The sequence below is a fragment of the Falco naumanni genome, chromosome 8 (assembly GCF_017639655.2).
Source record: "Falco naumanni isolate bFalNau1 chromosome 8, bFalNau1.pat, whole genome shotgun sequence".
In the NCBI taxonomy this organism is placed as follows: domain Eukaryota; kingdom Metazoa; phylum Chordata; class Aves; order Falconiformes; family Falconidae; genus Falco; species Falco naumanni.
In genome coordinates, this window is record NC_054061.1 from 30,780,903 (window position 1) to 30,808,546 (window position 27,644).

Consider the following 27,644-nt stretch of genomic DNA (forward strand, 5'->3'; position numbering starts at 1 on the left):
CGGGAGCTTGTGCCGCGGCTGCGGTACACACAGCGCCTGCATCCCGGTTCCGCCGCGGGCTAGGGTCGGTTTAGAGCGGCGGAGGCAGGGGAGGGGATGGGGAAAGGAGAACGGGAAAACGTGCCGGAGAACGCGGAGGGAAGTGCAGGCAGCGTAAACTTTCTGTTGCAACCTTATTAATCTCAGCTAAGAGCGCTGCGGGGCTTGGCTGCACAGCGGGGGCTGATCTCGCGCAGTGTCTGCTGCCCGGCCCGGGGGCGGCGGCGGCGCGCATCGCCAGGGCGGTCGCGGCCCCGGTCGCGGCCCCGGCGGGCGGCGCGGGCGGTGCCAGCGGGCGGTGCCGGGCGGGGCGGGCAGCCCCCGCCGGGCGGGGCGGGCAGCCCCCGCCGGGCGGAGCTCTCGCGGCTCCCGGGGGCGCGGAGCCGCCACAGCCGGAGCCGCAGCCGGAGCCCCCCCCCGGCCTCTCGGAGGCGCCGGGAGCCGCGGGCGCCCCGTGCCCGCCCGGCGCCGCAGCCCGCCGCGCCGGCAACATGAACCAGACGGCGACGGTGTCCCACCACGTCCAGTGCCAGCCCTCCCGGGCCGTCAAGGTAGGGTCCGAGGCCGGCGGGGCGGGCGGCTGCGGGGCTCCCCCGGCCCGTCGGCGGGGAGCGCGGGGCTGCCCCCTGCGCCCTCCCGCCTGCCGGCGCAGCGGGGGGACCGTGCCGGGCACGGGCAAAGTTTGCCCGAGGTCAGGGCGAGGCGCCGGGGGGCGGCGGGCGCGTCGCGGTCAAGTTTGCCCGCCGGTCTGGCGGCGAGCGGCTCGGCGGGAGCGGCATCGTGGCGGTGGCGGTGGTTTCCCCGGCTCCCTTCGCCGGGTTCGTCCAAAAGTTTGTCCCGGAGGAGGTGGCAGTCGGGCGCGGGGCTGTTGGTGTCTCCCTCATCTTTACTCTCTATTGCCTGTACGGTTAATGGCTGTGGTTCAGTAACAGGGCGTGAAATCGACTTGTTGGTCGGGATTTCGCCCTTGCCCGGTCGGAACGACCCAGGAAGATGAGCGGCTGTGTGTTTGCTGTCCTCAGGTGTGAGATGTGCCTGAGTGCTGTGGCTGGGGAGCGAGGACGATGGTGGGGGAAGCCCCCCGGGGAACAGCGGGCTCTCTCCCTGACTGTCTTCTTCCCCGAGCGTCTGACACCATCCTGCTTCTGCATTGATCGAAAACTACTTTCTAGTCGAGTTACTGCTCTCTACAGTGATAAAATGAAATCCCTAAGCAGATTTGTATTCGCTAGGAAGTACCTCTGCAGAAATAAGTGGGGTTTTTTTCTCCTGAAATAAAATAACAGTGCAGTGACAATATTTGATCATTGATTCTTAGTTCTGAAAAAAAAAATCAAGACGTTTTATACCGGCTATTTTGTTTCATAAAATGATGTGAAAGCCTGAAAAGTTCAGTGCTTTGCTGTCGGTGACGCAGGATCGCCCGGTACAAGCCTGCATGCAGGGTCATGTAGGGGGAAGAAAACTGCTGGGGCTTTGCTCAGTGCACAGGCAGAGTTGGAGGGTTTGAGGTTGGTTTGTCCTCTCGGAATGAGCAGCTGAACTGCACATCGTGTTAGCAAATTGTCAGCTGGGCTTTATCCAGTTAGTGCTAGGAATAAAAATCATGAGTTGGAGCTGAGGTGGGAGGGGGTTAAAGGTGTAAATCTTCTATTAGTGCTGTCATCTTTATATAGGCTGCATTACACTTCACAGTGTGTTATCAGTAATGCAAAATGTCTGTAGGCTTGAGGACAAGGTGGGGATTGACCTGTGCTTCTAATGACCAGTTATGTAATGTGTAACTGTATCCATCACACCATAACTGGCCAGTTAATTCATGCTCAAATGGGCAAGACCATGGGAAGTGATGAATTACAATTGCCCTGGCCCACTTCAAAGAGTCAGCATATATAATGTTAAATTGCTTAAAACCATTTCATCCTCTCCAGGTCTCTCTCTGAAAGTACCAGAGAACAGACAGCAGTGTGGTACTTGCTCTGGGAAGTATTCCCCTTACATTTGGGACAGCTAATGCTAATTTTTCACTGACAGCAACATTTATTAAATTCATTTGACTGGACTTCTAAGCCAAAACAACAACCACCAATATCAATATGCCATTAAAAAAAAAACAAAACAAAAACAAAAACAAAAGACCCAGATGAGTCAATAGTCTTCAGAAAAAGAGAACATGAATCAGAGCCTTCTAGACATGAGTCCGTTTTAAAACCAACACAGTAATATTGATGCCATTAGAAAACTGTCTCATTTTTCTGCTCCTAATTCAATGTGTCAGGTGTAAAATGTGCTTTATAAATAGTTTCAACTGCTTCCATGCTAGGCAAATGGATGCTCCACGATAAAGTACTTATGACCATAGATGAGCAGTAACTGCCCTATGGTAATGAGGACCTCATATTGGAAATTACTTCAAAAATATGTCATTAGTGACCAGAAGAACATAAATTGCACGTTAATCGTAAATTGTAGAGAAACAGTGTTAGTTCCAGCAATTATGAAGATTCAAGAAAAAAGTTTACAGGAAAACTTCACACCAACTAGAATGAGATCTATGAAAACCCTTCTTTTTTTTTTTCTTTTTTCTTTTTGTTACAGTTTTATGATTCTCTGCAACACGTGAACCCATGACATCTCAGCTCCTCTGTGTTACAGTCCGTGTAATGTTACTTCTCAATATTTTTGGGATCAGCTACTCACTTCTCTGTAATGCAGCATAAACTTTTGAATGCATCCACATAACAAAAAGTTGAATGATCCACTTGTCCAGTAAATTGAATCGTGCAAACTTTATCCATGACAGTTCCTGCTCTGAATCACCCTGGGACTGCAGGAGGGCTGGTGCCCAGACATAGGGACAACCTGTCCCTTTCTCACATCCTTCTTTGTTGAGGGAAGGGTACAACTTTTTGCATCCAAGAGCACTGAGAACTGAGTGTACTGCATCGCAAGTAGTTTTGGTGGCAGAGAAACAAGTTGACAGAGAAAATCTAATATAAAGCAAGAAAAAAAGCTCAAAGATACCAAACCCCATGGATAAAATGTAAAATCTCCTAATAAAGCTGCCTTTTACCTCTAAGCCTTTTTACAGCTTTTCTGAAATTGCAAATCTTACCACCTTGCTGACACCACTATGAATAATGATCTTTCACTCTGAGATCTGTAACAAAAACTTTAGGGTCTAGCTGGGAATACTAAATACCTGCCTTCTTTCTGTATCATTACGGCTTTGACTTCAGGAGCCCCCCTCCAGGGCAACAAACCTGGTTTTATTCTTCGCACCCTTGGCTCATCTTGTCCATACAGCAAGTAAAATAGCTCTTCCAGGGGAATCTCTCTGCATTTATGCACTTTCATGTTGAATTGGTGGCCAAATTATTCTTTTAATTCCCTGCCTCCCCCTGCCCCTGACAGAGGAGAAAGTCTGTTTAAAACATTGTTTGCCTTGTTTGGAGGAAAAAAAGGAAAAACCACAACCCAGTAATAGAAAAGAATTATTGTCTTGGCTGGCTAGGGTCTGCCATTATAAATTCTTTCAAACCAAATATTTGTACTGAAATTATGGGGACCGTGGAACAGAATTACTTATGTCTTGCTCGTAATACGTTTGGGACTACAATTTGCACTGAAAAAAAAAAAAGAGGAGTTAAGCTAATATTTCTGTGGCTTTCTACATTCCTTAATAATAAAACGTACTCTACCAGATAATGACTCTCTGCTGTTATCAACCTAATATTGATCTGTGAGCTGGATCATGGAAGGAGTTACTAATTGGCATTTCAGAAGCACATAATTACTGTGTAATATAATATGTATGTTATACCCTTTTACTCTACTCTTCCTTCTTCCCTGCCTTCCTTTCACTTTTATTTATTCATTAGCTTTTAGAGTTGCAGATATGTCCTCAGCAAAAATTCTGCAGCAAGTTTCATCAGTATCCAGGGACAGTATCGGGAATATTTACATTTCAGGTTTATTGTAGTAGTGTTTTAACACTTGCTAATTGATGAATATTGTTTTACTGATAGTTTTCTTATTTACAATCAGGTTGAGGAGCACATATTTAAAGGGGATTTGTTGTGTTCCCTGTGGACTTACATGTGTGTTTACAGCAACTAAGGTGTTTACACCAAACCTGCACCTTAGCAGGAAATATCTGCCTGCTCCTGCAAACTGCCATACACGCACCTCCTCCTAAAGGGAGAGAGATACAGCTCCTCCTGTTCATAAAGGCTGTTCGATAATACTTTTCAAGTTGAAACTTAAGGTAGTTAGATCTTTAAATGCCCACAGGATGTGCACAAAACAGGCTTTGTGCAGGTATGGGAATCATTCCAATCTACTAGCTGTTTAGGAAATAAATCCCTTAAAATGAGAACAGCATTTCTGAAATCCATTACATCAAAAGCAAGTCACCAACAGATAATCTCAGTGTGTGTTCAATTATGAATTATCCAGGATAATACGTAACAAAGGGCACAAGTAATTCAGGGCTGTGTCATTGTTAGGAAGGCAGTCTATGGCAGCATAATAATGCAAAAAACCCAAGAAAAAGTGATATGTGTAAAACTAGTAGGTTTGCATGGTACTTTGTTTAAGGCATTAGATGATCACAGCACTGCTGTGCCGTGTAGAAACACATTTACATTGCAACATGAGGAAATGCAGCTCTGGGGAAGCACAGCGTGGAGGTGGCAGTGGAGGCTGGAGCCAGGCTGGCGATGGGGAAGGCAGGTCGCTGTCATGTCTCTGGATACGGCCATCTCAAAATGCATGTTTAGATCAAAGTAAATATTTTTATTTTCATAAATGTTGAGCAGATGTACAATGCCCTTGTGTTTATCCTGTTCTTGAGACTCTGAAGGTGCATAGTGGCCCATCAGGGGACACCAAAGTTGATTATAACACTAATCAAAGAAATTGGCTTGGAGCATGATAGAAATACCTTGAGTCTTACTCTCTGAAAGTGTCTGGGGGTCTTTTGCATTGCATCCTCATCATTTGTAGTTGCTTTATGTCCATTTTGGCAAACTGGTTTTGATCACATTTGGGTTGAGTGGAGATGCTGGTGTGTTTTATTGGTATTTTCAGACCAAAAATACAGCCATGATGATACATATGTATGTATGGGGATAACAGGCTGGAGGTCTCTAGATGGAAGTTTGAAGAACTAATCACAGCTTGTAAATCTTCACATTTCCACATATACCTTTCCATATTGTTTCAGTCTCCTTGCCAACATCTGTACTACCAGAGAATAACCAGTGCCTTTTCTTTTTAAAAGCAACCCTTCCTTCACTGTAAGAAGATGCAGTGTTACAAATAAAAAGCTGCAGGAACAAGAAAAAACAGTTTAAAATATTTATATATTTTCCCCTTCCAGTCTATGAAGAAATAATTGCTCTGTGTCAAAGGTAACATCAAGATTAGTTTTATTTAGGTGACTTTCATTTGGTACCAATTGGAACAAAGTACTATTTTTTTAAAAAAAGAGAGAAAGAAGGGGAAGGAGATGCAATCAAATCCCAAGTTCGTGCTGTAAGGAGTGGCATAGCATCAGCATAGTTCTGATGCTTGGGCACAGTGTACCCCAGCAGCAATTGCCAGCACTGCTCAGCAGAGATGGAAATGACCGGGGTTGTTCCTGCGTTCCATTGCCTGCTGTGAACCTGCCAGTGGGTTACGTTTGTTGGCTCTTCCTTGCCTGTACAAATTGTTACTATGCTTTCCAAACTTTCCACTCTTAATTCCCTGCTGTTTTCATAAAACTTAAAAGCAATTAGCAAAAAGTGTAAATGTTGGGTACTTTTATGTATTTAAATATATATACACTGATTCTGTGGTATACATTTGATGTATATAACCATACACAGCAGTGTATTGTAATACGTATACAATTTATAGCTTCCAATTTAGTCATAATGCTAGGAATTTAGAAGGCAGTCACTTTAAAACTAATATACGCAAATACGCATGAACATCATGGTAAATTATATTTAATAATAAGTTGGTACTTTCCTGGATTGTAATCATTTAAAATTTTTCCAACTGCAAATCATTACTTTAAGAAATATGGCATTAAGTTTAATTCTCTTTGAAGCCACTTAAGATATGGGTCTGTGAGTGTTAGATAACACTTACTTGAAAGGATATCACATCATGAGGAATTTAATCTTTCTCATTCTTTAATGCAAAACTGTTTTACTAAACATGTGTGAAGATAATTTTGTGCCTGTTTTGTTCAGTATTTCATTCTTAAACTTAGCATGATAAGACTTGCTTGCTGTCAACCACCTGAACATTGTTTTGGAATTTATTTAGGACCTTTCATGTTTAAAGATTTTTATTTGAGGTCCTCAAATTGAATTATAAATGTTAAATTATGCAACATCCAGGCCAGTGATTGTGCTGCGTTAATCATTTGACAGTTTTTTGGATTCGTGGCTTTGGCTTCTCAGGTGTTGACAACACCCAATGTTACTGGCATTACCGGCATTATGTGCCAGTAGCAAAGAATCATCTTAGGCACCTATAAATTAACCCCATGACTTTTAAAAATGAGGCATCTGATAGTGGCAGAATGGCTCGGGGGCTTTTTGTTCCAAAGAAAGAGAACTAGACTTGCAGGTTCATTACACTGTGAATGGAATTGAGTGATTCACGGCAATATATGCCAACCCCGGATACCTAAAGGAAGGCAACACCTAGAACCAGAGTCATCAGCTCAATTAAAGACTTGCCACAGTCCTAGGCTGTGAAATTAATGCAACTGCTGCAGACGAGGGCATGTCTTACTTCATATGAAATCTAACCAGTAAAATAATTTGAGTGCATTGTGCTTTAAAATGCTGGTTCCTCAGCGTTGATGGCAAAGGGAGCAGCAGCTAACAAGTGGAATGGTGGGCAGGTGCTGTGAGCATCTGTCTAATGGGTCTCATCTCCACATTGAGAGTGTCAGAGAGCGCTTGTGCTGGTGCCATCCTGGGGCCTCAAGGGAAGTGGGATAGAGTCCGAGGATATTTAAAGCTTGGTGTTAATGATGCTGGTCTTGAGCTGCTGACATATTCCCTGAGAATATATCAGAAAAATATTCTGAAGTTTTAGTTTTGAAAGAGGGAGACTGGAACTGAACTGGGTTGTGGCTCCACAACACAGAGACGGTTGTTCAGCTTGAGTTTGTGTGTGACCTTATCGAGGCAGAAGGATGTGGAGGTGAGCCCTGTGGAAATTTTACAGGAAGCTGAGAAGGAAACAGAGGTGATATCTGAGGGACATGGCGAGACAGTGGTGGCACCTTGGCAGGAGAAGGCAGAGACACAGGAGTCACAAGAAGACGGGATCTCAGAGTGCGGCTGACTATTAAAAGGCAGCTGGCAAGTGAAGAAAGATTAGAATAGAGTATTGTATTTTAGCTTCAGCTAAAAAAGACGTTAGTAGGGATATCGGCTGTTAGGTTAGATTACGTTGCTAGATCTGGCCAGTCACATTAAAATTGCTACAGAAAGTCACAGCCTTGAGGCTTTCTTTAAAGAGAAACCAAGAGACAGAGATAATGCACTTGTATTGAGAAGTGTCAGAGGTGAGGTTTGCCGTGTTATCTCAGCGTGGCCCCCTGGAAACAAGTTAGCATACTGTCCACAGACTTTGTGCTGGGGAAAAACCTCAATTTTTTTCCTCGTTAAATAGGCTTTCTACATCTAGTTTTATTTACTCTTTATCTATCTGTTTATTTATTTGAAAGAGTTAGGCAATAGGGGGAAGAAACCTAGAAAAATGTAAACACAAAATTAGTTACAATTGTGTCCCTTGATTTGCCTAGTAAGACAGAAACAGTAACAAAAAAAAAAAAAAAGCCAAAACCATGAGTTTGTCGTAAAAGTTAGGACAGTAATTGTGTAATTTTTTCCTCTTAAAAAAATATGCTGGGAGCACACAGAGATAATATTTTGGTAATCTTTGTCCAAATGTAGCTACCTGAGCAATAATAGTTTAGCACTGAGAGGCAATGACAGTACACAGGTGTTAAATCCTTAGTATTTTCAAAATTATAAGTTGTTTTAAATGTATTCTGTAATGTTTTAATTGATATAGCTTATAAAAGTGAATATTCCAGTAATAACAATCCTATTATTTTTTGCAAAACCTGAGCTGCCTTTGTAAGTAAGAGATTTCAGGTATAGTAAGCCACTGACATTTCTGCTCACAAATTTCTAAGAACTTTTACATTAACACAGTTGTGGAGAAAATTAAAGCTATTTGTGTGCAAGTGTGCAGGATGCTGTGATTTACAGTAGCAAACATCAGCGTGGAAAAACTGATGGTATTATATTAAAGGACAATACTTTTTATTTTCCTATAGCTTGAGAAAGTTACACAATATTAGCACTTAATATCAAATCAGCTTTAAAGTTTGTATCATTAAAAAGATTTTGCAAAGGTGGGCCTGTTCTTTAAGGTAGTAATCCTGCTCCTTCTGCTGCTGACTCCTGGGCAGGTGCCCTGTCTGACCTCTTCAGTGATCCTAATTCTACTTTGTGCTAATTGTGCTTTGCCCAAGAGCAAGTCCCTGGCTGGCAATGTGTCTGTCTGTTGTTGGTCAGAGAGCACTGGTTGTCATCTGTAGGTGTGGTAGGTAGTGTTCTGACCCTGTGGGTAAGTGAGATGCAGACATTTTCTGTGCAGATGATGCCGGCACCTGCTGAAGGATTGTCATGGGGGAAGGAGAAAGCAGGGGCAGACAGCTGTGCCCAGTGGTTATATTGGTGACCGTAAATGCTCCATTCATGCTTCTGCATAAGGTGGGGGAATTTCCTAGTCAGGGGAAAGTAGGGACTGGAGCTTTGCTCTGAGATCTTCAGCACCATGTGATTCAATACACCGAAGTCCTTTAAACTGATCTCCAAAACCATTAGATGTCAGTGGTGAGGGCTGAATGCCCTTCCTTGTCCTCTGCCGGTGGGCAAAATGATCGGTCAGTGATCTGGCAACTCAAAGGTGTCTGGTGCTGGATTTACTCTTCAGTACAGTAATCGAGGCATGAAGAAACTTTACTAAAATAATAAAGAGTCGTTCTTTATGTTTTTAAAGCTGTGGTTTCAGCAATATAAAGGCAAGTGTCTACCCCAGGGGTCCTCAAACTTTTTAACCAGGGGGCCGGCGTGCGGATGAAGTGCCAGGCAGTCGTCTGCAGCTGCTTGGTTTCCCCCCCCAACCCCTGGCGGGGGGTGTGGGGGGGTGTTCTGTAAATACCGGGGGCCAGATTGAGGACCCTGGGGGGCCGTATCCAGCCCGCAGGCCGTACTTTGAGGACCCCTGGTACCCCTTTGCTTAGTTTTCCATGGGTATTAGATGGATAGCAGGTTTAGATTCTGAAGTAAACTTTTTTTACTTTTGTAAAGCAATTGCTTAGGCAGGAGAATTCCTGACTTCCCAATGAAGAAATTTATCTAAAAGAAATCTTTTTTCCCCATCCCTTTAGAGCATTAAACACTTACTCAGCTCAAAAGCTGCATCAGTCTGCCAGCGCGGGATTATTGCCACAAACATTTCTCTTCATATTTGTTGCAGAGATGACCTGCAGACATGAGCATCATGTTAAAAAATAACTTTTATAATTCCTTGTGCGTGATGACCGAGAGCCAAAACCTGACTCTGTTTTCCTGTATCTCTTCCTACTGGCTAGAGGAGGGGAGCAGGCACAAGACCTGATGACAGCTCCCTCATGGCCCATCCGTCCCCTCGCCCGGCCCCGCTGGCTCCTTGGGCTCAGGCGGTGGCTGGCATCGCTTTCTGGCTGCGGTGGGTCTGGCTTTGCCATGTCCCCATCTCTGCTGCACCGTGGGAGCATGGACACGCGTGGTTTTCTCTGCCTTCAGCACTATGGGCTGTTTATGGGCAGACACAACCTGGTGTCCTAAAACCTGAACCCTGGGGCTGGTCCCACTGAATTGCAGCTTACTTCAGCTTTTTGGATAAATATGGGGAAGGGAGGAGACTTTTTGGTTTTCTCTTTAACCAGTTTGCCAGTTGTCATTATAAGTAAGTTTGGACACGTTCTGAGATTACCATTGCAGCTCCTGAATGCTGAAAAGGAATTGACCCCCCAAAGCTTCTGAGGTTTCCCATTGCTCACATCTTACCCGTACAAACAAATCCAGTTGTGTGGTGCTGAGCAGCATGATAGCTGCTTATTCAGTCTCTGCCCTAACCTTGCTCCTCTGTGAGGTTGGAAGGAAATTGCTGTGCTTCTGCGTTGGCTCCTTGTGGGACATATTAGTTTCTGCTGCTTGTAAGGATCCTTTCCCCCTGTCTCCTGCTAATCCAAACCCATAAAGGCATCTTAGCAGTGCTGGAATGATTGACTAAAGTTTCTTGCTGTAATTTATACCCTTATGAATAATTACTTAGTTGACCTTTTTTTTGTGCAGGACACAATGTCTAATGGCTGGAGCTAAAAACTGGAAAATTGGAGTCTGGGGTAGGCTCACAAGCTCTGTTACCTCGGGTGGTAACAGCATTCATCCAGGGAGGGATCCTGCACCTGTTTGTTTATGTTGAGTTTTCCACTGAATTAAGGCAAACTCTTTTAGATAACTGTTTCTCTTTTGGAAGTGGGAGGAAATTTTCTGCTGATTTACCACACTGACTCAGCTTGCTGGAAGGTCAGAGTAACCTTAGCAAGGGGAGCCGAGACCTCCCGCTTTCTTTTCCTTTGTGCTATGGTGCAAGGGGTTTGGGGCGTTGCGTTTCCTTCCGAGTGTGCATATATTAACAAATAACTTGTGCGTTATTTGCATGGGAGAGTTGTGAGGACGTGAACGACCATGGCATAACATGAGATTATACAGCTGGGGACAGATGGGAGGGAATCGACCCTGGCTTATTCCCTGTGTTGCTCTGTTGAGCCAAGCCTGGGGCAGCAGTATTTTTTGGGGGAAAAAGAAGAAAAAAAAGAAAGGATGACAAGTGACAGGAAAAAAATGAGTAACGAGAGGAAGAAAAGTTAATTCCTCAGAGCTACTCTGGTGACCTCAGGAGGCATGTCTGTTGATGGCACATCATACATAGCTAGCTTGTGTGTGCACCTGTTAGACTCGGTTTGATTTTTTTACATTCAACTCTGAGGTGATAGGATTGTGCTCTTACAAGAAATATTTTCAACTAATTTTTCACACAATATTTTCTGACTTCTGGAGGTCAGAAGGGATTTGTCTGTTTAAAGACCAAATATATGCTACCCATGACTCTCTTTCCCTATGATAATTTCTGAGCTCTGAATTCCCCATAGTTGCCTTCAGTAAAATCTCCATTTCCATCCATGAGTACTTATTTTTTGTATAGATTTAGCCTGGAGTTTGAAAAATCTCAATTTTATAATTCAACAGCTGTAATGTGTTTTCTGGGAACGTTAATGTCTCTGAAACTTGATTATGCAAATATTTACAGAGGGCAAACAAAAGCTCAGCGAAAACAAATCCATAAAATAATTAAGGAAATATCGGTATTTCTCTATTTTTGTAGTAGTTGCTTCTCTCTAAACATTCCGCAAGCTCTCTGGATGCTTCTTTCCCCTCAGTGATTTAGAAGTCTCTGGCAACACTAATTGCATGCGAGGTCACATGTACTGGAGAAACCCATCAAGCAGCTGATACGATTTTAGGATTTTTAAAGATATCTTTGGCAATATTTTATAGTTTCAAATAGCCTTACCAGCATCATCAAAATTATGACATTAAGCACTGTTCAGATTTGAGGACTCTTAAGGAATGAAGAAAAAGAATTTTAGATGGCCATTGAATTTAGCCCCCCTGGTTATTGGTGGGCAGCTATGTTTTTCAGCATCTAGTACTTAAATACCAAGTGATTGACTAGGTGGCTATGTGCTATGAAAGATATGTATTTCATGAATTATAAGTAAAGAGCTTCCTCACCCCCCCACCCCCCCACCCCTCCCCTTCTTTTATTTCTGTAAGAATTTTGGATTTCCCTGGAAGCATTTTTTATTTTTCACTTGTTTCTTGTCATACATGTTGGTTTGAAATTCTGTAGGGTCACTGTAGCAATCGTGAGGCAGACAAGTAAAATTTGGACTGAACTTGAATCAAGACACGTTGAATCAAGCTGTTCATGTATCCAGAGCATCAGCTGAAGCCCCAGGTAGGGCTGCAGTTGCAGTGGGGAGCTGCCAACCTGTGAAAGTCAGGTGGTAGGGAACCATGTCAGGTCATGAGACGTAACATGGGAGCCCTTCTCTGTCTTATGTGGTAGTTTTGGAAGTGAGACACTCATTCTCTATCTGGCCTTGTGTTCCTGGTGCAGCTCTGTAATTTCTATACTGGATTGAAGCTGCACAGAATAAATGTATTTATAGACTCAGGCAGTGTTCAGAATGAGTGTTATGCGTAAAATTGCTTGCTAAAGTAACTCTCCTGATGCTGCAAGAGAGCTGGGCCAATAGAGAATTTGGGTCACCATACCTAAGAAGATTTCTTTAATTAAAACAGCTTTTATAGAGCATATTTGCATTTTTTACATGGAATAGTTGAAAAAGCTTTTAAGTTTCAACCAATCTATCCCTTTCCTCCTGAAACATATTTTTATAGCTCCAAATCTAAATCATTTAGCAACAAATTCTGATAAAGAAAAATATCATCACTGTAGGATTTTCAAAAACTTGTTTCTCAGGTTGAGAAAGGTTTATAAACATTGTTTTTTTCTGCATGTGTCACCCTCTGAGTACTCTATGTACAAAGCCCTGCAAAATAAAGCTGGCAAAGGTTACATTCCATGGAAATAAAGAAGAACGAGTTTGAATAAAAAAAAAATCGAGACTGAAGATTTTTATGTTTCATTTTTAAACTGTAATCAAAAAAAGTTCTGTATACTCTTATCTGATGGATGTTGCAAACACTGCAGAAAAAAATGCACTGCAAGATTTTGGAAAAGTGCCTGCAACTGATACAGTGGGTTTTGGACAGAATTTTATTTTTTATGGTACAGTATTTTTAAAAACACTAACAACTCTCAAGCCGCCTTCTTGCTCAGCTCAATTATTTTTTTGAAGAGCAATGCAATGTGGTCATTATTTTACAGTATTTCTTCCATGTTGTTGCTGTGGAGAAAGCAGACAGTATGTATCTGAAACTCCACAGATCAGTCTTTAATGATCTCTAGATTTAGAGCAAAGGAATGAAATTACTTACATTACAGTTTAGCACAAATATTGGCTTCTATTTAATAACTGCTTCTAGTGATGACCTGTGTGATCATGCACACCCACACAATTAGCATTTATATTTTAACTTTTTAAATTAAAATGTTGAATACCTACTGGTACAGAATATACGGAGTATGTGATAATGTAAGAGTTCTCCAGAAAGTGCTATGAATGTTTGACAAAGTCTCATAATGTCAAAGTTTAAATTATTGAATAGCTACAATTCTGCTGTGGAAAGTGCAGTGTAGATTAATAGATGTAAAAGGAAACATTTTCCAGATGAAGTAGCTGAGTATATCATCTAAGCGGTTGATAAAGTAGCTAAATTACTGTAAACAAACAATAAAACGTCTTAGAGAAAATATCTCTGAGAAGTTGCATATTGGAAGAGTAAAAACATAAATGCAAATTGTAAATATATAAAGGGAAAAGGCTGGATGGCAGTTTTTGGAAGTAGTATGTAGGTTCTCTTGGCTATCTGTCTAATAAAGTTGGTGTTCCTCAACAGTAATGACTGGTCCCTCTGACATGGAGTAATGCATAGCAGATGACAGTCGATATAAGATGGATTCAATCTATTTCTGCCATTAAAGACTTATAATGGAAATATTTCTGGGCATTGTAATACAAAAACTTTCAGTAAAAGTAAAATGTTGGGACTGTATACATCAGTAGTCAATTATAAGCCATCTTAATGCATAATGGAGTGAGAAATCAGAGTCCCTCAATATTTGTTTTATTAGTGAGCTGAGTCCTGCAGAGTATCAATTCACTGTAGACCACACAAACAGCTTTGCTTGTTTTTTTTTTTCTTTATTATCTTTCATGGTTTTAATTTCCAAGAAAATATCTAGGCTGGAACTGATCACCCTCTACTCCTAAGGCTGAAGATGTCAAATACATGGTTTTATGCCAAAGGCATTTGTGGAAGCATTGAAGTTCTTGTCTGCCAAACAGTGGCTAAATGCCATCAACAGCAGAGGCGGCTGGGAGTTTTTGAGATGTAGCTAAGGTAGACCTGTGTTGTAAAATAGTTTTACTTACTTCACAGACCACACCTGGAGTACTGTGTCCAGCTCTGGAGCTCCCAGCACAGGAAAGACATGGATCTGTTGGAGTGAGTCCAGAGGAGGCCACGAAGATGGTCAGAGAGCTGGGGCACCTCTCCTGTGAAGACAGGCTGAGAGAGTTGGGGCTGTTCAGCCTGGAGAAGAGCAGGCTCCAGGGAGACCTTACAGTGGCCTTCCAGTACCTAGAGGGCTGACAGGAAAGATAGGGACACTTTTTAGTAGAGCCTGTTGTGACAGGACAAGGAGTAACTGTATTAAACTAAAAGAAGATCTGTGTAGACTAGAAAAAAGGAAGGGTTTTTTTATGATGAGGGTGGTGAAACACTGGAACAGGTTGCCCTGTAAATATTCAAGGTCAGGTTGGATGGAGCTCTGAGAAACCTGATCTATGTGAAGATGTCCCTGCTTATTGCAGGGGTGATTGGACTAGATGGCCTTTAAAGGTCCCTTCAAACCCAAACTATTCTATGATTCTATGAAACAGGTTAAAAGTAAAAGTACTAGCAATGGCAGCAGAGTTGGCAATAACATCCCCTCTTGGCTAATGAGAGGCAGCGTGAAAGAGATGGAAGAATTTGTGTCTTGTGGGATTGTACCTTACTTTGTGCTAACTTATTCTCTTTTCATTTTTCATCCTACTTCCAGTGGAGAACTCTCATGTAGATCAAACGGTAGTGGTAATTAGCTGAGCTAATGAAGCTTTCAGAAGAAAAGAGAAGGAAAAGATAAAATACTTTAACTGTTTTCGGGAAGGTGGCTTGCTTGAAAATATTAAATTTGTGATTCTCAGTGGTTTCTCCAAAAGATACTTAAAAAAAATATGCTAAAAAGTTTCTAAGAAAATGGAGATAGTAAGAAGGAATGCTAAAATTACACTGATAACTCTTCTAAATTCAGTGTTACGTAACTAATTTATTCATTCTGATTTATGGAGAACATTGATGGCTAACAAAGCTGGGTAACAGACTGGTTTTACCTTTTTAATAACAGACCTAATTCCACAATCACTATTTATTCAAAAGTTCTTCTTTTCAGAGGTTTTCTTGCATGTGTTTTCCTTAGTCAGGTCTGTGATATTTAGATTTTTCTGTAGGTTTTACATTTTCAAAAATTTACATTTTCAAAAAACACATGAAGAAATGGTCAAATCCTTGCCACATGCCAACATGACAATTAGGTGCTTTCACAATGGGCAGTGAGGCAAAGGAAATGTAAATGTCTTGCACAAGGCTGCTGAGGAATTAAGTATTATAGGTGATGAGACCTTGAGGATTTCTATCTCTTTTCAATACCCAGCTGAAATACAGCAATATTCAAGAGGAAGAGTACTGACATAACCATTTGTAAGAACCCTAAGAAAAAAGAGAATCGGAGGATGAAACTCAGCCAAATGAAGGAGCGCCCCATTTCAACCCATGCTTTCCACCAAGTGACAACTCCCAGGTCAGCAGAGACTCATTAGGTGTCTCATCCAGGTGGAGAGCATTTTAATCCATAGCATAATTGCTCATCCATCCTAGTTATCTGTTGTGTGTATTACACAATAAATAATGTCTTTTCCCTCTTACACTGTGTATATTTGACTTATAGTCTCTTCGCTCATCGTAATAGTTGCCTGAACAATGTGACCCAGAGATGGAGCATTGCACATCTTTATATGATCGGTCTCTGAATCCCCATTTTTGTTCCTGTTTAAGAGAAAGTGGCAGGAGTCCCATTGGTTTCTAAGGATGAAGTCATTGGATAGGTGAGTTGTAAATTCTCATATTAAAATACAATAATGTTATTTAAGTAAGGCAACTGCCTCTGAGATACCTGAACATGGAAGGACCATTGGTGGGCAGAGTATATAAAAAAATACCTCCAAAGTCTGAACTGGAATGGCCTCTAAAGCTTCATCTAGAATTTAGTATTTGCTGCCAAGTTTTCAGGTATCCTATGAGCTAAGTCAGCCTTAGGCCCTCAGACAAGGTTTAGTAATAATTGTGCTGCTAATGTATTTTTTCCTGTTGCTGTTTCCCACAATATCACCAGACACGTCCATTTGCCAGTGGCGCAGCACCCATGAGGGAAGAGGCGCCTCAGGCCCAATTTTCTTCCTATTTGCATTCCTTAGCAAGAGCAGAGAGCTCTGCTGGGGCAGCAGTGGAAGAGCAGTCTGTGTGTGTGGGAGAAGCTGGAACAAACGCCCTTTGGGATCACGTACTTTTAATTTACTACTGTGTTGAGAATTGCTTATAAATGTTCCACTTTCAAATTACCACTTCCTTCTAATTTCCCCATTTTGATTTATATTTGGTCTTCATCAGTAACGGTTTTGGCAATCCAGATTATTTCACTTTATTTCCCTAGGTACTTTTTATTGCTTGCATTTTAAAAAAAATACCCCATTGAATAATGTTTAACATTTATGCCTAGTTTTCTTGAAAATGAACATAAAAAATCACTGTGACAGTTCTGTGTTCAAAGTACTGCCTGTTTTTTTTTGTATTTCAGCCAGGATTTATATTATTTGAATTCACCTTTCCTAAAGAGACAGAATGATCTAAAATTTGGAGGTAATATATTCTGTAAACAAGGAATACTAATATGAATAATTTTTAATTACCTTTGTGTTGCCAAAGTAATGAACTGATGCATTTATGATCTTCATTGCTGTGTGAAGAACAGAGCAGGGACTCAAAAAATAAGCAAGCCCTCTAATGAAAATCTTTCCTGTCCAACCACATTTGATTGATTTGCTTGTCCTTCAGTGAGAAATAGCACAAAGCTGGAAAATCCGTCTGGCTCCGTCTCTGCTGAAGGAGTTTGAGTTATGTTTCTTAATAATGTAGCTTTGTATTTAGTGGTGATGTACGAAGATTTTGCCTTTCTTTACCTGAAGGCAAGATATGATCCAAGTTGTCTGATCTTATGAAAGCTGGTGGTGTTGAGTGTACTCAACATGCATCAAATGATCTTATTAGGCAACTTCATAGTGCAACTTTCTTGAGGCTGACTCTAGGGCTTATTGGATACATCATTTCCCTGTAGAACAGGGAACGTGCTGGAGGAATATACAGCATGTATAATGCATGCTGTAGTAGCATGCTGATGAAATGTGGATGGAATCAAATAGTAAAACTGGAGTAATTGTTGAAATCTGCTGCAGATGCTGAGTGTACTTGATAAATAACTACTAATAACCAGAGTAAAACCAGTTTTGTTATGCATAGGCTCAGAAGTTTGTGTTTTAAAGGGAACTTCAAGTATGTCTGGATTTTTCTCAGGTTTCATAGCAAGCCTGCACTGCAGATGCTTTGCATTGCTGTTTTGCTCTACTGTTTTGCTGTTTTGGAGCCATGCTGGGAAGGGGAACGTGCTGCCCAGTGACTTTTTTGTGCTTTGATGAACTCAGTTAATCAGGACTGGGGAGGAACGCTGGCTTGGCTGATGTGTGGTGACTGTCAGCGGCTGGAACGGGATCACATCTGACCATGGGTTCGTACCCTTTGTTACATGATTTCAAAACTGTTTTTAGAAACGTGATTGTGCTGTTAATGACTACACTGAGAACAAGCTTATGGTCTCTCAGCTATGGCCGAAAGACTTCTCGAATGTTTAAGCACATTAAATTCACACAAAATAATGGGTGACTTTATGATTTAGTGTGATGATCAGCAACCCCCACTGATCTTCTCCTCCTTAATCCCATTTGAGTAGGTGGCTCTTGGACAATTAAGACTAGTAGCATGCCAATGATTATGTCAGTTTTAATGCCAGCTTCTAAATTTTGTTTAATTACTGTGAGATTCACTTTAGGTTTCTGATCTAATAACATTTTAGTAATTAGTGACCTAACAGACATACAATACTGCGACTGTCATTTTAATGAAGATTTTGTTGGTTAAGAGACCAGGTACTTCTGCTATAATTAAGTGTGACCGTGAAAATGGAGGACCAGTGCAGGCAGGGAAAGAGAGAAGATTTTGCTGCTTTAGATGTGTGCTGGTGGGGCAGCTAGGTCTGTCAGCCAGAGGGACAGGCAGCTAGTGAGATGTCCAAGGAGAAGGAGTAATTCCCATGAGCAATCAAGACCTTTAGCCCCTTAAAGAGCAGCTGATAAGATTTACCTGTTCTCTGGCTGAAGTCTCTGGAGAGATCTCCAAGGACTGGAAGGGACCCAGGACAGGTATCTTGAGGGAGCTGGAAAGGCCATTTACACCTGCAGCTAAAACCCCAGTGCTAAAAGCAGTGTTTGTGTGGGCAGGGAGCGATAAAACTGGACTCTTCCCCGTGGACTCCTGGCCCCTAAGGACATTTCTTACAGAGCTGGAAAAGGTTGCCTTGAAGTCTGGGATAGTGATGGGGCAGAGCTGAAGGTGTAGCTGCAAGCTCTAGGAAGGAACCACTGGACTGAAATGTCATGTCGTGTTGCTGAACTGGAAATGTGCAGAAGCCTTTCTAAAACACATTTATAATAAATCCCCCATATCTGTGAAAATTAAGAAGTTGCTAGTTTCAATGAGTAGTTTTGTTCCAAAGAAATTCTGTAGAGAATAAAATGAAGGAAATTTTCTGATTTTTTTGTATTAATACTTCTGTTAAATATTTATAAACAGAAGCTTCTGTGTTTTACTTTGAAGCCAGACTGTTTCTTATATATGTGTTAGTGTCCAAATCTGTCACTATAATATCCTAAATCTTTGCACTAGATTTGCCAGTTCATAAGCAAAATAAAGTTCCTACATCAGATGCTTCTTTGAGACACAGAAGATGTCTTGGGTTATTTTAAATTTTCTGCAATGCAAATTCTAGATATAGTATTACAGAAGACTAAATTAGCTTGCAAAACAGAGGTCATATCAAAGCTAGTGTAGAGCTGTAGCTTGCTGGGTTTGGCTTTTTGTTGTCCTAAGCAAAAAATCTTCAGAAATGAACTCCTTCAGCTCAAGAGTTCGTGCAGTAGAAATTGCTGAGGCTTTTCTATTAATGTGGCGATAGACTTCCTTCCTTTTTCTCTTTCCTTGTAACATTTTTACCCAGATGATACAATACAATATTTGCTAAAAATTAACAATATAAATATATACTTAGTTGATACATCTCTTTACATTTTCCAGAAGGAGCTGTAGCATTTTACAGCAAGACCATCTTCTCTGTGGAAGGAAAGCTTTTCAGGTTCAGGGTTGTTGGCTGTGGTACAATACAGAGTAGCTAACGCAATGAAACAGAGTCAGCATATGGCACGGCTTCCTTCTCCTGACAGGGCACATGCCAAAAAATATTAAAAAAAGAATGCAAGCTTTTACACTGTGTGTGAACAAATAGTATTCCACTGGGTTCTACCATGCATGATGTTCTGAGGAGCAACATTAGAAAGAAAAAAATGCTGGTTTGGCTTATCTGAGGGTTCTGAAGGTCCAAAGAATAAGTATTTCTCAATTTGTCTAGATTTAAAGATATTTAAGGGGGGGAAGAGGGCAATTTAAGATTGATTTTAATGAAAAATATTTTCAGAGCACTTGTATAGTTTGCATTTAATCTTAACTTTAGAACCACAAGGTTTCTGTTTTTTTCTCTAAAATAGAAATGGAACTTTAAGTAGAAGTACTCATGCTTTGCACAACGACATACTGTTGTATTTTGCAACCACTTTGTCTTGACCTGAGGTCAAATTTCACGTGCTAATAATGATATAAAGATTCAGATTGTGGAGTAAAGTTGATGATCAGTAGCAGCTGATTTTGGTAACCAAGTAAAGTCTTCAGAAAATGTTATTTCAGAATAGTTCCTGGTCACATTTAAGAATAATTTAAGCAATTCTTGCCCCCCGCCCCCGCCCCCCCCCCCCTTCCCAAAAAATGAAGAGTAATTTGGAGAAGAATTTGTTTTTAATATACAGTCTTATATACATAGGAACTAAATGCAACAGAGTTTGTCTGAAGTCTAAAACCCTTTACATGATTCACTGGAAAGTTTGATACTGCCTTCTCTTCCAGTCTTTAAGCTGATACAAGCTCAGGAAAGAGTAACAAGCGTTTACTTCATTAGTGATCCCCCATGTGCTTCTCACTGCTAACTTTCAGAGTAATGTGACTCCAAAAACTTATACTTATCTGTTGACCTTGAAGAAGAATAAAATAAAATGTGAATCTATGTATGCAGGGAAGATCACATGGGAGACAAGCATGTTTTGACATGGATTATTCTAGTAACACTTCAAGGCAAGAGTAGTCTGTACATGTCACATTTTTGAACACTTAGAGATTAAAATGCTGCAAAAAATAAACTTTTTGCTTTGTAAGGAATAGGAAATCCCAAAGCTGGTTTTGTAAGTCACACTTAACAACCTGACACCACCCCCCACCCCACCCCCCCCAGCTTAAAGCAATGGGGAATGGGGGATGTTGAGACATTTTAAGAGTAAATAACTAAATATTCATTCTTTTTCCATCTGCCTAACTTGTTACAGTTTGTAGGATTAAACAGGTGAGCAGCAGAGGGCTTACAGGCCTTTGCAGAAGAGGAGCAGAAGGCAGAACCCCCTTTGGAGCTTTGAAAATGCCAAGTACCTTTTACAGAAAAGACAGTCTTATAAAAATTTATTTTACTGAAAATGGTGATAAAAGACCTAATGTGCAGTGTGTAAAGCAGCTAGTTTTGACATTAAAGATTCAAAACAAATTCAAAATACCATAAAATTGTAATGCTTTATAAAATGTTAAAAGACTGACATTTTCCTTCCTCTGTCTGGGGCTGTCAGAAGTTTCTGAATCTGATTTCTAAAACTCTTGCTACTGCCTTACAATGTTCACAAATACATTTGCTTAATGGGAGCCTCTGAGGATTTTTCTTGGAGATAAAAATGATGTTTTCTTTAGATTCAATCTTATGGCAGCCCTGTGGATATTTTTGGTTGGTTTCTCATCAGAAACTGCAGACTTAAAAAATCTGGAAACAACACTTAGAACTCCTCTTCTAAAAATGATGTAATTTCCAGTTTCCATTGAGGAATTAACACCAGTATTGGATTAATTTGGTCTGATGTTTTCGCTTCAGCTGGCCACTCAAGATGGCCCAAGTAGGTTTATGACAGGAGCAGTTGTTGGTGCTTCAGCTGTATCAGCTTCAGCCAAACCACCACATCGTGGTGCAGCCACGTGTTGTCTCTGTCTGTCGGGTGTCAATTGAAGAGCCTTGGTTTAATTTTTGGTGTATGTTAAATTAATTAGTTAATTTGAGAAGTAGATAAAGTTTAAGAAAAATTGGAAAAAACAAGTATCCATGCATTGATCTGGAGTTTGCTTTTCTGAGATAAGAAAATTCATGTAGGTTAGTCTTGGAAAAAGAGGAACTCCCTACACTTCCAAGTACTGTATCAGTATATGCAGTGAAATGCAGATGCTTGAAATATTCCATCAGAAGTAGCAAAAATTTCCAACAGCAACGGAATTTGTGTAGAAGCAGCTAATACAGCCATGGCTGTAATGGACATGTTTTTGGGCAGTCCTGTGTTACTACTGAGTAGCTGCCCAGGGAGGCAAAATTGAAGGGACATTTCTTAAGCTGATTAAGAATGACACACACATAATCTTTAATAAGCTATTAGAAAGATGCCTGTGTTTAGAGCCTGAACAGACAGTACAAAACTGCGCTCTGAAATATCTGCTTATGCATGAGTAGCATAGACAGGCTGAGCTGGAGGCAGATAGAAACCACGGGCATACAAATCCCCCAGCGTCTGAATATATACAAATAATGCATTAGCTTTCCACGACGAATTTGTGGTGAAATTAGCATCCAGGTCACCAAACTGCATTTTTTTGTACCAGGTTGATCTGCTCATGGAGAGGAGAGGTAGCTTGCCCCATTCCGCACTGTGGAAGGCTGTCATTAGTGATTACAACTTTCATGTCTTTAATACTGAGATACTTTAATTCAATCTGATACAAAATGAATTTAAGGCTTTGTGGATTCTCATTTGTGCTTTTTTAAATACAGGGTTTCATAACAGAGCCTGAAATCTAGTTCACTGTGAACTTTCTAGAAGTTGCCAACTGTCACTGAGTTTGGGACCAGTTTTGACAAAGACAGTTCATGACTTTCTGCAAAGCCACATGAGAATTTGAGGTTTTGGAGGAGTTCCCTCATACTCATCATTTTATGTCAGAAGGAAAAGCCCACAATATTTTTTTTTTTAGGTAACTGTTATTTCTTTTAGCCCAAGTCAATAAGTGCTTCTGTCCACAAGGACCCTCCAAAGTTGACAGTTATCTACAAGCTAAACAGCAAAGAAAATATAGGTATGGAGAGGAAAGTGATTTGTGAAGATAAGCGAATCAATTGCAAGGCCAGAAATACTCTTGTGCTACTTTTTCTCCTCTGTCTCTTCCAGTCCAAAGCCTTTGCTTGAACTTGGCTGTCTCTTGACTCAGATAGTTTTAAGCAGTACTGATGTTTCTTATATATAAATACATGTGAAATATTACAGCACTATATTGACAGCTGTCTAATTTAAATAGGACTCACTGGTTAGTGTGCCTTACTGTAGAAACATGTACATGCTATTCAAATTAGATACAGGACTCCAGAGTAACAGGGACTGCGCATGGAAAAAGAAAGACATGGTCCCTACTCCTGAAGAGCTTGCCATCAAAGACAAGAGGGGAAGGATTGAGCTGCCTAGACATGGCTATTCAGTGTCATTTAAGATAGCCTTGGGTATCTGAAATATCCCTTTGGTTGGCACATATGACATCATGCCTACAGGAAACCCATGTTCTTCCGGAACATCAGCTGTAGGCCAACAATGAAACCCCAAAGGATATAAAATAACCCTACAGACATGTTTAAGCATCAGGTTTACTCCAGGGATGTCCTGTGTATACATTCAGAGGGAGGTGTTGGCAAGAAAACAGACATCAGCCAAGTATAGAAGTAGCTTAAATAATGTCAAGTAGTAGGTGCTACTACAGGGTAAAGTTTTAAAGAACAATGTGTCCTTCAAACAGAGCTTTGTAGATGTGTATATGGACCTGTCAGGCGAGGGAGACAGTACTAATTTATGTGCAGAGTCGTAATGCATATAAGCAAAAAGGTTTTCCTAAATGCAGTTGAATGGCATTATCATGTAGGGCAACTAATGCAAAATAGCAATCTGATTAACTTCCTTTGGTCTTGCGGCATTCAGTATTGATCTAACACAAAAACAGGAGCCAGATAAAGAACAGCACTGAGTTAAGTGACTAGTATAACTCATCCTCTTAGTTAAGCATTTCAGGAAAGAAAAAAGTGCTTATCTGGAGCCAAAGCTGCAACTGTCTGTAAATTGCTCAGAGAAGTGCCCTTGGTGCAACCCTTAAAAGCATGTACTTGATTTTACTTAAAACATGGATGCTTTGAAATGCGAAGAACATACCATAGCATAAAAGTAATTTTAGAACAACATAATTAAAGGTACCCAGATATTTATTTTGCTGTGGTTAACAATCATATTATGTTCTGCACCCCTGTTGCACCTGCCAGGCAAGATGGAGAAACAGTGATGGATGGGCTGGCTGAAAAATGTGAAGAAATGAATGTAAAAATTAAGTGTGTTTTCAGTGCTTTCCTTTGAGGGTCTTGCTTCAGGAGGGAAATGTAGGTTTCCTAAGCTACTTGAGAAGAGTGAGAAATCAAAACTGTGCTTGGAGTGAGGGACTACCTACAGCTAGCTAATGGAGCAAATTAGGATAGAAGGGTTTTCCTTGACCATCCTTGTAGAGCTGGTGGGAAGAAGCATTCCATTGCCATCCACAGACCTGAGGACCAGCCAGACCAGTGCTTTTTCTCAGTAAATGAGTTTTGAAGAGGAAACACCTACAACTTCATTTCAGCAGGGGCTGAAATCCTATTTTGTGAATGATGCACCATGCTGGGCATGCTTCATGACACGAGGACCGTTCCCTGTGGTGGGGGTCAGCAGGGCTACATCCCTGCTGAGCCCCTGTGTTGCTCCTCAAATGGGTCTGTCTCTTTGGGCTCTCGTTTCTCCCCAGTTAAGTCATTTTCTTACCTTCTGAGTGCTCCCAGAGTGGTCAAAGTTGAAGCCTGAACACAGATAATACAGACATGTAACATGTATGAAGAATCCTTTAATAATTGTCTATCACCAGAGACTACCATTTCATGATAACTAACCAGGATTATCAATATACAAGATTTTTATTCTCTGCATTTATATGTCAATACAATATAGGAATTAGTACAATTTTTTCTGAAACTAGAACCTAAGAAAACTGGCTGGTACTGCATCTTTTTGTTCCTGTCAGAAGCCACAGCAGAAAAAGCAGGAGAGCATGAAAAATGTGGTCTGTGAGCCTTTTGAGGGGAGATGAAGTAGGAGGAGAGGTGCCAAACCTCAGTTGTAAATAAGGTATTTCTACAAGGGTCACCTGACAGTCTGGCACTACAATGTATTATAAATCATTCCTGCCTATAAGTTAGCTACTTTTTCCAGCTGCTTCTGGTGAAAGTAGAAAATGTGCAAATTACCTTACCATTTGCAAGTATGTAACAAGTTTTTCTGCAGAAATTGATGTTTCCATTGTTTACATCCTGCAGTGGAAGACCAATGTAGTTTTCTATTTTTAATCTTTTACTTTGCTCTGATAATATGCCAGAATCTGCTGGGAAATACAAATCTCTATGCTCTAATGTATAGTCAAATAGGATTTTTGAATATGTAAATTGTAAATCTAGGTGGAACTGGAAGTTCATTAGCTCTGTTAAAGGTTGTTTTCAAGAAATGTTTAATAGACTTTAACCACTAATCTTATCACTGGGTTACACTTGCTACATCTATCAGAGAAATTTAGGAAGCCTGAATAGGAGAATGTGTCTTGGGTTGACAAGAGCAGCGCTGCACTGAAAAAGAGAAGATGCAGTTTATAAACATCTGCTGCTTACGAGACAGAGAAGAAATAACCGCGGTATAGTTAACCAAAATCACCTGAAACCTTCTGAGGGAAGATGTCATGTTTCCCCAGCAGGTTGGCCGGTCTCCCTGCATTACAAGGCCTTTTCTATACAGCCATTTCTGTTCCTTGCTGGGACAGATTGGCACTAATGGTGCTGGGAGGCTGATCTGCTGCCTCTCTGATCTGTGGCAACTATTTTTATATTCTGAGAAGGGATAGGTAAAGCTACCCAACTTAATTTTTCTGCGATCTTTGCTATTTTATCTGTCTTCACCTTTTAAAAACCAAATATTCACATTATTCTGATTTTTCCTTATGTAGTGTCATAAATGTTATGCTTGGAAGCTCATCCAGTCCCATCTCCTGTAGACAGCAGGCTTTGAAATGTGTTCAATTACTTTTGTCTTATATCTGCTAAGTTAGGTCAGGCTGCAGCACAGAGGTTCTTCGGAGTGTAAATATTCTGATCTGTAGCAACAGTGATGCAGAGAGACTCCAACGTCCCTGCCCCCCTGACCTCACATCAGTCAACTGATATTTTGGTCTGCTTTAGCCCACATGCTTCACCCATCCAATGCCTGTCCACTCCTGGTGTGTTGGGTTGAAGTGGACAAGAGCGGGCGGTTAACTGAGAGATAAAAATAGTATCTGTACTTCATGTCATCTAAAATGAAGCTGTTGGACATCCCTGGACCAAGACGTTTAATTTTATCTCAGTTATACAGTAATCTGTGCCCTTCAAGACACGTTAATGCACCATGAAAGCTTTAATTTTAATGTCACCAGCTAGACTTCTCTACTAAGGGCTGGGTTCCTAGACTGTGCTATAAAGAAAAAGAGAGGGAGAAAGAAAGGTTTAAAACACTTTTTAAAGACTGCTATCCTATCCTGTGAAACTTTAAGGGATTAGAAACCATATCAGTAGCTACTGACGTCTTTAGTCACAAGTATTTTTTACAGAAAATGTCAGAAAAACATCACAGAAGGTGCTAACTGTGGCTTTCTCTTACCGCATGATCCTGAGTGTACGTGCAAGTGTTAAAAAATGAGTATTTTAAAAGAAAAATTGGCAGCAGAAATCTAGCATTTTCAGGGGAAAATATCTATTTCTTTTGATGTGGATCATATCTTAGCAAGGAGAGATAATCAGAAAGTAACATATTCACTCAATATCACGTCATACATAGTTCTTTTATAAATAATTTTAATCAGATATAACTAATTTAACACACATTGGCATTACCTGTTGCTGCTATGGGATATGCTTGCAGCTATAATTTCAGATCCTTAATGTTTATTCTGTTACCCTCTGTTTTGGTATTATGAAATCTTGCCTGGTTGTTTCAAAAATTCTCCAAATTTTTTTATTCCCATATTCATGCTATTCTTGTTTTTGCACAGTTTATTAAAAGCTCATATAATATTACATGATAAATCATCAAGCATGTGTGGTTTTGCTAAAAGTCATGCTAGTAATCGTGTCTGGTACTTCGAACATAGATCCCTTGTCTAGCATGGACGTGACCGCACTAGGGATATAAAAGCCTACTGTCTTTGTGTTAGAAGAAAAGCATTCACAAGTCATTCGGGCAAAACACTTAGCAGGGAGTACAACCCATTGTACAGGTGAGCACTCCATAAAAGTACTCTCTATACGTAAGCTGAGACACTAAAGAAACACTCAAGAAAAATTTGAATTATTTATTTCCACATGTTATCGTTTAAAAGCACTTTAAGATCACTCCAAAGCACTCCTGTCAGCACACAGTAATCTCAGAAACAGGAGGAGATGAAAGACATACTACTTGGGTGAGGCTTTGGAGAATGGAAGTGCAGATAACTATCGCTTAAATGGGCCAGCCCTGTCTTTCTCTAGTTCTTTAGATGCTGTGATAGGACTGAGACATTTATTTTGATTTTGCAGGCAGTTTTCCCTTCAAAATCCCCAGGCCTTAGTGATCATCACATGACACTGCCCAGCTTTAATCCATACAGAGAACTTGTCTGTTCTCAAAATGGGGCTCAGCTGCGCAGTTAGCCCCAAACTTTTCTTCCTGGTTGGATAAGCTAAGGGAGGGTGAGTGTCCATGTCCCAAAGGGATGTGAAAATGCATGGATCATCTCCAGTTTCTTCCGAGAGAGACAGGATGGGTAGCATCACAGACCCTGGAATGACAGGAGTTATTTCACTGCCTAGCATAGGGCTGTGGCGCAGGCAGCCCCTTGTTCCCTCGTGCCATTTTCTGTTTGTTAAGTTACTGAGTAACTTAAAACAATTGTCCAAAAAACGTGAAAACAAACCAGCAGTTTTACTCCCATCTAGGTGTCTGCTCGTGCCATGCAACGTTCCCTCTGGATCTGGCAATCATGCTTGAAACG

The 27,644-nt window shown here is 40.9% G+C and overlaps 1 protein-coding gene across 1 annotated transcript in view; it reads left to right on the forward strand.

Annotated features, from left to right (window-relative positions):
• The first annotated feature begins 390 nt into the window (after positions 1–390).
• DPP10 (dipeptidyl peptidase like 10) overlaps positions 391–27,644 on the forward strand; it is a 550,146-nt gene continuing 522,892 nt past the window's right edge. Inside the window, exon 1 of the mRNA XM_040604442.1 lies at positions 391–590. Within this exon, the coding sequence (XP_040460376.1) occupies positions 531–590 (60 nt within the window). The 5' untranslated portion in view covers positions 391–530. The remainder of the gene's footprint in view (positions 591–27,644) is intronic.